Source organism: Ruditapes philippinarum, unplaced genomic scaffold (assembly GCF_026571515.1).
Source record: "Ruditapes philippinarum isolate M1 unplaced genomic scaffold, ASM2657151v2 ctg20224_1_1_1_1, whole genome shotgun sequence".
Lineage (NCBI taxonomy): Eukaryota > Metazoa > Mollusca > Bivalvia > Venerida > Veneridae > Ruditapes > Ruditapes philippinarum.
The window spans coordinates 3,556-14,296 of NW_026861105.1; the positions used below are offsets into that span (position 1 = coordinate 3,556).

A 10,741-nucleotide genomic window follows, 5' to 3' on the forward strand; every position below is an offset into this window, starting at 1 on the left:
TATTTTTCAATGTGAGCGAAAGGAAGATATAAGAACTTGTGTATAGAAATTATGCAAATTAGTAGCGATTAAATCATCATTATGATTACTTCTGTTAATAAATATAATCATTTTCTAATAATATACGTCTACAAACTGCAAGTTTGTTTTAAAAGTCTATTAAAATGTAATAATTACCATTTTAAAAGTCACTTTCGCTCACTTTCGCTCACTTTCGTCAAAAATCTCACTTTCGTATTTTAGGCATACCGCGAAGATATCCGGTTTTACAATCGTCCAGCTACTGAGAGGAATTTATTTAGCAAACATGTAAGTTATTTTACATTGACAATAAAGATGTTTACTGAAGAGATTTTATTGTATTAATATAATTGCGAGGTACTTATTTAAATTAACGAACTTCTTGTTCGTGTCAAACATTCATGACAGGCTGGTAATAAACTAATAATGGATATATATGATATATTTCATCTGTGTCTAATAAACGCTTATGGCGCGTAAAAGGATATTTGTTTTATGTGAAATAATTATCCACATACTATGGAATGCCGGTAGGGACATGCCACTTTGCTTATTTGCCAACAAATGAATTGCTTATTTGCTAATTGCTGATTTGCCATTTTGGTTATTTGCTAATTGCTGATTTGCCAATTTGCTTATTTGCTAATTGCTGATTTGCCAATTTGCTTATTTGCCAATTGCTTATTTGCTTATATACATAAATTTGTATGCTATTGTCAGGCGACACGTCCGACTCGCGAAGTTCTTGTTTGATATGACATAACAAGTCTTTGTAGACTTTATTTCAAGCTCATGAACCTATATCATGTTATTATGTGATAAAGTTTTTGTTAATTATAACTTGTGTAAATTATGATCAATCCATCATTACCTTGAATATAGGTAGACAGACCAGATGGATACTTTTTATTCAATTTCGAAAAATATAAATTCAGTTTCAAAAAGTAGTTGTTTTTTAATTATCTTGAGTTTCAGTTTTAGCTCCACTATTCAGAGAATAGGGATGCTATTCTACCCACCAAAGGCATTGGTTTTCTTGGTAACTTGTTTTTCTGTCAATATCTCTGTTACTTTTGCTGATTTATGCTTACTGCAACTTTGCATAAACTTTGCATAATTACAAGCATGCATACATGAAGAAGCTGTCCCCGTTATATACTGAATGTCAAGGTCACCAATGAATTGTACTAGGAAGCCTTTGTTTTTCTGTCATATCTCTGCTACTATTGCTTATATCTAACTGTAACTTCACATAAGCATTAGGTAGCATACATACACAATATTCAATATTCCATTATACCCTAGGTCATGATCATGGTCATGGTCACCTGATAGCATGTAAAATGTTCAACATGAAGAAATGGAAAAGTGTGACCAAATTTCAAAAACATTGAACAAAAGCAAAATGTTGATGGACACACAGACATAAGTGATCTCAAAATCTTACAGAGCTAAAAACGAAGCCTATTGCTTAAGTGCAAAGACAAACACCCGTGTTTAGCATGCACTAAGTGTATCATTCGTGATACTATGTGTTCCTACCACTAAAATGAAGCCCTCCGTGACAAATCTCCTGAGAATAACTACATTTTATATGCCATAAAATAAGAAATAGTTTTGTTTTTAAGTTCTTTTATTTTCAATCTTTATCCAATAATTTCCAATTATATATGACCAATCAAGTGTTTATTATGCCATCAATCTCTGACTTAAGCTGCACAAAACAGATCTATAGCTGCAACACAATACGTATAAACCATTCTCAAGCACAGACGCTGGGGGTAAGATCCTGCCCCAACGTGATACGCCTCTGTAAACACTATATCAAAACTATTTAATATTTATTTTAAATACTAATTGGACATCTGTTACAACGATAAACCATTAAGTACTTTATTGAGACTTGGTGGTATAATGGTATTTTTTCATACCGGTATATGTAAAGATTGTTTTGAAAATCATTTTTAACGATGTCAAATTCGTGTTTAAATATTAAAATATTTTTAATAGAGTGTTTACAGGGGCACGTATCACGTTGGGGTACAGGATCTGACCCCCAAGCGTCTGTGTTCTCAAGGACATGTCAGCCATCAGTTGTAGACATTAATCTGCTTAGGCATCACTGCAACTAAATTCATTGACCAACAGTATTCTTGGAAAAACACTAAATGTACAAGAATACTGTTGGTAAAAGTTAACAGATCTGACTCAACTGGTTGTCTGTAGTCAGATTTTCCATATACTTCCGGCACAGTGTAAACTATTTCTTTTGCAAAAAGCAAATTAGCAATCGGCAAAAAAGCAAATACGTAAACCAGCGGCTAAAAAATAAGCAAATTAGCAATTCAGCAATTGGCAAATAAGCATATTTGCAAATAAGCATATTTGCAGAGCTCCAGATAATTTTTTTGGCCAAGGGGTTTTTACCCCTCAAAATTTAGAGTGAGGGGTAAAATGCAAATTCTGAAAAACTTAAGGGGTAAAAATCTGTCAAAAAAGCATTTTGCATTTTTTATAAACAAATTAAACTTATTGTTGTGTTTGTTTGTTTGTTTATTTTCTTTTTTTAGAAAAACCTTTACAATTACAAACATAAACAAGATTTTTTTTATCTTTCCTTAAAAAAAATTATTTGTCTGAGAGAAAATTGTCCGTAACTGTAGACTGGGTACGAAAATATTGAGTACAAAACTGCAGGTGAATAACATGTTATTTTGTTCCAACAACTAAAGTTAAAGAAATTAAAATATATTTTTGGTTATATTGAGTATGTCAATAGATGCCTAAACTAACTTAATACTGTGTTAACTCCTACGATGATTATCTGGCACAAATTTCATCAATAATTTCACAGGTTGATAGATCTACGGGAGTTACCTCCCTTCTGTATTTCCTGCTACTTTCGTTTTTAACATGCGTTGTTGACAACAGAATTTTTAGTTTTCAATGCAATTAAATGGAAATATATTGTATTTTATGCTAAAAACATTTTCTTTCTACATATCAAATGTTTACACTTCTATTCTTTTACGCATAAATTTTGACATACGAGCGTATTTTCATTTTGTTGTGCGTAACTGTGACGCACGAATTTTGAAAGTGATGCGTATTTTAGATTTTCTATGCGTATTTTACGCTTATACGCACGCTATCTGGAGCTCTGATTTGTCATTAAGCCTATCAGATATTGGCAAATAAGCAAAACAGCAATTAGCAAATAAGCAATTCAGCAATTGGCAAATAAGCAAATTGGCATGTCCCTACCGGCATTCCATAACATACTGCCAGTTTTCAATCACAACCACTTTTCAATCATCCCTAGAATTTTTTTATTTTTGACCTTAATTGTCATGTAACCAAACTGTAAGCACATCTTGCACTCACCTTGACTACATTTATCAGCAGCAATGTCAATTATGGCGATAAAAAAGAAAATAATAGCATTTTAGTTCAAAATATGTGAAATTTGTGTTTTCCACTAATCCTTTATTTAGCCAGTTACAAATCGCAATAATTTTCTAAAAATAATTGATTTACAGACTCAGATTTTTGTCAGTCTGCTGAAATGGATATTAAGTTGGACAACTGTTTCAATATCTTGAAGTCATAATATATACTGCACTTCAAAAGCTATAATTTTAATATGTACATATTTTACCATACAATTCTTAATTGGAAGGTAATACATCAGTAAAGTAACAGTCACTTAAACAAGGAAAAACATTATCTTTGATAACTTTTCAGTAAGCTGTCACTAGAATGGTGTCATATAGACCTTAAGATCCTAAAAATTTCTCGAGAACATGCTTTTTCTGTTATTCAAATTGAAATGTACATCCATACCCTAATTGTGACAGCTTTACCACTGCAAATAGATATCAAGATTAAAAAATGGCATTATAATTAGGTTAAAATTGTATTTATGGATATTATTTTACAATTATTATATATACTCATTATATAGAATGAAATACGGCCAGTAAGCTCTTTGCAAATGCTGAGAACTTCAATATCTTGTAATATATTTTTAACATTTCTGCTGGTACATCAAAATATTATTAACATATCTTTCCCTTGCAAAAACTCTTTTTGTGTCGCCTTAAAAAGGCGACATATAGGGGTTACTTTTGTCGGCGATGTCGTTGTCGGCGTCCCCTTAATTTTGTCCGGAGCATAACTCAGTCACTATAAGTCTGATTGACTTTAAACTTGGTATGCATGCTTCTTTCAATAACCCGAAGTGCAGTGCACAAGAACCAGTACTCTGCACTTCTTAATTTTTGAGTTATTGCCCTTTGTTAATTTTCATACTTTAATTTTGTCCGGGCCCTTTCTCTTCAACTATAAAAGCTATGGACTTGAAACTTCATAGGATGATAGATCTCATTAAGAAGAAGTGCATTGCACAAGAACCCGTACTCTGCATTTCTTATTTTTTGAGTTATTGCCCTTTGTTAATTTTCATACTTTATTTTTGTCCGGGCTATTTCTCCGAAAGTATAAAACTATGGACTTGAAACTTCATAGGATGATAGATTTCATTAAAAAGAAGTGCAGTGCTTAAGAACCTGTACTCTGCATTTCTTTTTTTTTGAGTTATTGCCCTTTGTTAATTTTCATACTTCTGACATTTTTGTCCAGGTCATTTCTCCTAAAGTATAAAAGCTTATAATGGACATGAAACTTCATAGGATGATAGCTCTCATTAAGAAAAAGTGCAGTGTACAAGAACCGGTACTCTGCATTTCTTATTTTTTATTTGTTACCTTTATTAATTTTCATACTTTATTTTTGTCCAGGCCATTTCTCATAAATTATTAAAGCTATGGACTTGAAACTTCATAGGATTATATTTCTTATTGATAAGAAGTGCAGTGCAAAGAAACTGCTGCTCTGCACTTCTTATTTTTTGAGTTATTGCCCTTTGTTAATTTTCTTGTCCTGGCCATTTCTCCTAAACTATATTGTTCACAAGGCGGCACATCCGACTCGCGGAGTTCTAGTGTATCTTCTTACATCTAATACAAGGTAACCGTTACTAACAGGCATGCTAATCCCAATTTTGTCTTTAATTTTCAAAAAATTGTTGAATTGTGAGATGGAGTAACGTATGTTTCACACTGGCTTATTTATGAACTTTATCACGGAATTGAAACTTACATGTAAAATCAACTGTTTTATTTAGGAATCAAATGTACAATCTACTACATCATTCTATTGTCATAAAAATGTTTTATATGTGCATGTTTAAACAATATAAAGTCTGTTTGATAAAAGTAACATTTGTTTCACTGTGGTTACTTAAACAAGTTAAAACTGGACCAAAGTTAACAAAATTAAGGTACTAATGTCAAATTAAAGTAAGTGTTGCTGTTATACGTGCTTTCTGACTTCAATTTCCCTTTTGATAAAATTACTTTAAAAAGTTGGTAACGTATGTTTCTGTAACGTATGTTTCATTTTTATATTGAAAGTGGGTTGAAAAATAATGCAAGAGCGTATAACCCGCCATAATTTGTGGTTTATATATCAGAGTTACACACATGTTAATTTTCTTTCTTGTTTGGAGTCTTCTTTGAATGGATTAGCTCTAAAACAATGGTAACGTATGTTTCTTTTTAAAATGCTGTCGAAAAGATTTGAATAAAAAATGAAAAATTCCGAAAATATAAAGGATATTTGAGAGGCTGCAAGCTTATTTTTACTTATAATTACGTATATGCTGTATTATTAAGCATGCATCGATTCAGTTATGTAATTTCTGTTTCACTTCTAATTGTTTTAGGTTTGTCACTATTTATTTATATGCATTTGGCGACATTCGATCATCCATTATATCAATGAGATTTTAACAGTCAAACATATTTTTTACCATTAATCAAAGTGCATATACACGCAGCAATGACTTTTAACAGTTTAACACATGTTTCGTTTATTCTGCAACTAATTTTTCTGAAACAAAATTTCAAAGTTGAAAATTCTAGGTGGTGACAGTAACGTATGTTACATTTTAGGGCATTAATGGTACTTGTAAAAGAAAAATAACTGATAGAAATGTAAAACTGAGAGAGTTCCTATAAGACAAAGTGGCAGCCACCTTTCTAATGACATTTTGACCTCAAGAGAAATTTTCGTATAGGAGCTACCCAGTGGAACATCAAATGCTGTGGTTTATTGAGAATGAGCGATGTCTGCTATGTCTTGCACATTTTGCAAAGCCTGTCCTGGAAGGTATAATATAAAATGATCATAATGGCAGCAATAGATATTTTTTACTGCTCCAGATTAATGTGCAAACCTAATACCTGGCTAAATATCTTTAATTCATTGACTTGTCCATCTTTCAGTCTGGACAAAACCATTCATTTTTAAGGACAATTAGAAATAAGTATTGACTGAGAAGCAACTATGCAGACTATGTCGATCAAACAGTACAGATGTGCCTCTGATCTTGGTCTGCATTGTTGCATGGGTAGATTCATTACCTACCTGCATGCTTAGGGCTAACATCCAGATTTCATTAGGGAACCCGGGATGGACAAAACTACTGCAGTTACAGATGAAGAAATTATTGAAGCAATTAATGAATGGCCAGTCACTGACAATTATGAAGACATGTACACATCTCCAACAAGCAGGGTTCATAATCCAGCATCTGTGTCCAGCTTTTTCTTAAGAAATGTAGGAAAAGTGAAAAAGGTATGTATTAATTTTCATTATCAATTGGTCATAAGTTGACATTGCAGCATTTTGTTGAAGGTGTATGACAGGGAAAACTTTTTGTACTGTTACAGGCACCAGCTGGCATTTTCCACACACTATCATTTAACTATAAGTTATTAGTTTGCTGAACTTTTTATGCTCCCCGAAAAATTTCGGGGGAGCATATAGTCGTTGGGTTGTCCGTCCGTCCGTCAGTCCGCACTCACAATGTATGTGGCTAGAGGGACAATAGTTAACTGTTCTTTCTCTTTGATGTCATTCATTCCTTAATGCTTTTATGTGACTATTTTCTTTTGTGTGGCTAAAAAGAACATTAGAGAGAACAATAGAGTAGCCACATAATTACTGTCCTGTAAGAATGTCCGTACGTACGTCCCGAATTTGTGTCCAGCCCATAACTTTGTTATTTGAAGTCGGATTTTAAAACTATTTCACAGAAATGATCACCATATTACAACCAGGTGTTGCACGCAATATTTGGGTCACTACCTTGAAGGTCAAGGTCACAGCATGACCTTGCAGCAAAATCATGTCCGGTCCATAACTTTATTTTTTGAAGTCGGATTTTTAAACTATTTCACAGAAATGATCACCATATTGAGACGACATGTCGCGCACAACATTTGGGTTGCTACCTTAAAGGTCAAAGTCACAGCATGACCTTGCAGCAAAATCGTGTCCGGCCCATAACTTTGATATTTGAAGTCGGATTTTAAAACTATTTCACAGAAATGATCACCATATTGAGACGGCGTGTTGCGAGCAACATTTGGGTCGCTACCTTGAAGCTGAAGGTCAAGGTCACAGCATGACCTTCCAGCAAAATCGTGTCCGACCCTTAACACCATTATTTGAAGTCAGATTTACATTTATTTCACAGATTTGATCACCATTTTAATTGAGATGACGTGTCGCTGGCAATATTTGGGTTGCTACCTTGAAGGTCAAGGTCACAGCATGACCTTGTAGCAAAATCGTGTCCGGCCCATAACTTCGTTATTTGAAGTCGGATTTTAAAACTATTTCACAGAAATGATCACCATATTGTGACAATGTGTCATGCGCAACATTTGGGTCACTACCTTGAAGGTAAAGGTCACAGCATGACCTTGCAACAAAATTGTGTCCGGACCATAACTTCATTATTTGATGTCGGATTTTATAACTATTTCACAGAAATGATCACCATATTGAGACAATGTGTCGCGCACAACATTTGGGTCACTATCTTGAAGGTCAAGGTCACAGCGTGGCCTTGCAGCAAAATCGTGTCTGGCACATAACTTTGTTACTTGAAGTCTGATTTAACAACTATTTCACAGAGATGATCACCATATTTAGACAATGTGTCGAGTGCAACATTTGGGCTGTTTTTACACTTTGAACTTTGTCTGTGACATAACTCTGACACTACAAGAGGTATACCTTCCTGTGTCCAAAACCTATTCAGGAAGCATCACCCAGTTCAACCGGCTCTTGTTATCCCCCGCCGAAAAGGCGGCGGGGGATATAGAAATAGTCTCCGTCCGTCCGTCTGTCCTTTCGTCCGACATTTTTGTCCGGAGCATATCTCTAAAAGTATTTGAGTAATCAACTTGAAACTTCATAGGTGGATAGACCTCATTGAGGAGGAGTCTAGTGCATAAGAATGATAACTCTACCCTGCATAATTTTTGAGTTATTGCCCTTTGTTATTTTTCAAAATTGATTTTTGTCCAGAGCATAACTCCAAAAGCCTATGAGATATCAACATGAAACTTCATAGGTGCATAGATCTCACTCAGGAGGTGTGCAGTGCACAAGAATGATAACTCTACCTTTCATAATTTTTGAGTTATTGCCCTTTGTTATTTTTCATACTTAATTTTTCACCTGAGTGGAGCATAACTCAAAAAGTGTTTGACATATCAACATGAAATGTCATAGGTGGATAGATCTTATTGAGGAGGAATGTTGTGCACAAGAATGATAACTCTTCCCTATACAATTTTTTGAGTTATTGCCCTTTGTTCTTTTTCATGCTATTTTGTGCAGAGCTTATCTCAAAAAGTATTTGAGGTATCAACTTGAAACTTCATAGGTGGATGGATCTCATTGAGGAGGAGTGCAGTGCACAAGAATGATAACTCTACCCTGCATAATTTTTGAGTTATTGCCCTTTGTTATTTTTCAAAATTAATTTTTGTCCAGAGCATAACTCAAAAAGCCTTTGAGATATCAAAATGAAACTTCATAGGTGCATAGATCTTACTCAGGAGGTGTGCAGTGCACAAGAATGATAACTCTACCTTTCATAATTTTTGAGTTATTGCCCTTTGTTATTTTTCATACCTAATTTTTCACCCGAGTGGAGCATAACTCATAAGTGTTTGAGATGTCAACATGAAATGTCATAGGTGGATAGATTTTATTGAGGAGGAATGCTGTGCACAAGAATGATAACTCTTCCCTGTACAATTTTTGAGTTATTGCCCTTTGTTCTTTTTCATACTATTTTGTCCGGAGCTTATCTCAAAAAGTATTTGAGGTATCAACTTGAAACTTCATAGGTGGATGGATCTCATTGAGGAAGAGTGCAGTGTACAAGAATGGTAACTCTACCCTGCATAATTGTTTAGTTGTTGCCCTTTTTTTATTTTTCAAAATTAATTTTTGTCCAGAGCATAACTCAAAAGGCCTTTGAGATATCATTATGAAACTTCATAGGTGCATATATCTAACTTAGGAGGTGTGCAGTGCACAAGAATGATAACTCTACCCTTTATAATTTTTGAGTTATTGCCCTTTGTTATTTTTCATACTTAATTTTTCAATTCAATTTTTTTCTCAAAAAGTATTTGAGGTATCAACTTGAAACTTCATAGGTGAATAGATTTTACTGAGGAGGGATGCAGCACACAAGAATGATAACCTACCCTGCATTATTTTTCAGTTATTGCCCTTTGTTATTTTCAGTCATCAGTATTCACATAGGTTTCAAATCTGTAATCACTATAGCCATCAGTTTTCATTACCAAAAGACCTCTTAAAATGGAATTATTCTGCTGTACTACATATACATTCTTCCAATGAGCAAACACATTCGGCGGGGGATGGCCATGTTGACATGGCTTTTGTTTTCCACATGGAGACATTCAATGTTTATGTGTAGTCAAATTAATTATATTTAGAGTCAAGATATTAAACTATTTTATATATGAGAAATATAACAATGCAAGATTATAAATTAAAAATGTCTCTAAATACAGCTAAATTGGCAAAACAATCTTACCCATTAAAAAATTGACTCTATTATTTCAAGTTACATGTAATTTGTTAAAAATTTCTTCAAACATATTTTTTTCTTACAAAAATCAACAATTTGTTTAACTTACACAGTTAATGGTATTTTGATACTTCTTCTAATGTCTATTCAAAACCAGTTTGATTGCATGGCTAAAAATAGCTTTCTCGGAAAATCTGAATTATAAAGAAGGCAAACATATACTGTCATCCTCACATCTGCATTAAAGAAATAAGTGGATCTGATTTAAGCCAGTTTGGGTAAAAACTTCAAATTATTCCCATATAGTAGAAGTGCCATGTTGCTGTTATCTTGATTTGCAGGTGAATGATAAACTGACTTGAGTTTTCCGAACAATGACCTAAATGTGTAACATTTTTATTAAGAAGTAAGGCAGTTACATTTATAAATGTTTATTTAGCCTAAAATTGTTGTAGGTCACAGAGAAACCTGTTTACGATGGGGCAGAAGAAGATATGGCCAATGTTGCAATGGCTAAATGGTGGAGAAAAACTGGCAAGAACTTGATAGATCCAGATACAGTTCCAAACAGTGATAATCCAAATACTATCATTAACTTTATATTAGGGTAAGAAAAAGTTTATGCAATGTAGTAGTAATATTATATATTACTCCTCTCCCCCACCCTAAAAAATAAAAAAATAATTTCCAGTTATACCCCCTTTTTTTATAACATACTTTTAAAAAAAAAAT

The 10,741-nt window shown here is 33.5% G+C and overlaps 1 protein-coding gene across 1 annotated transcript; it reads left to right on the plus strand.

Moving 5' to 3' along the window:
- Positions 1-257: 257 nt before the first annotated feature.
- Positions 258-10,616, plus strand: LOC132714538 (uncharacterized; the record flags this gene model as incomplete). The annotated part of the gene is made up of 3 exons (XM_060697430.1): positions 258-309; positions 6,546-6,720; positions 10,465-10,616. Coding segments are annotated over exons 1-3 (329 nt in total), but the record flags the coding sequence as incomplete, so codon positions are not given.
- Positions 10,617-10,741: the final 125 nt, after the last annotated feature.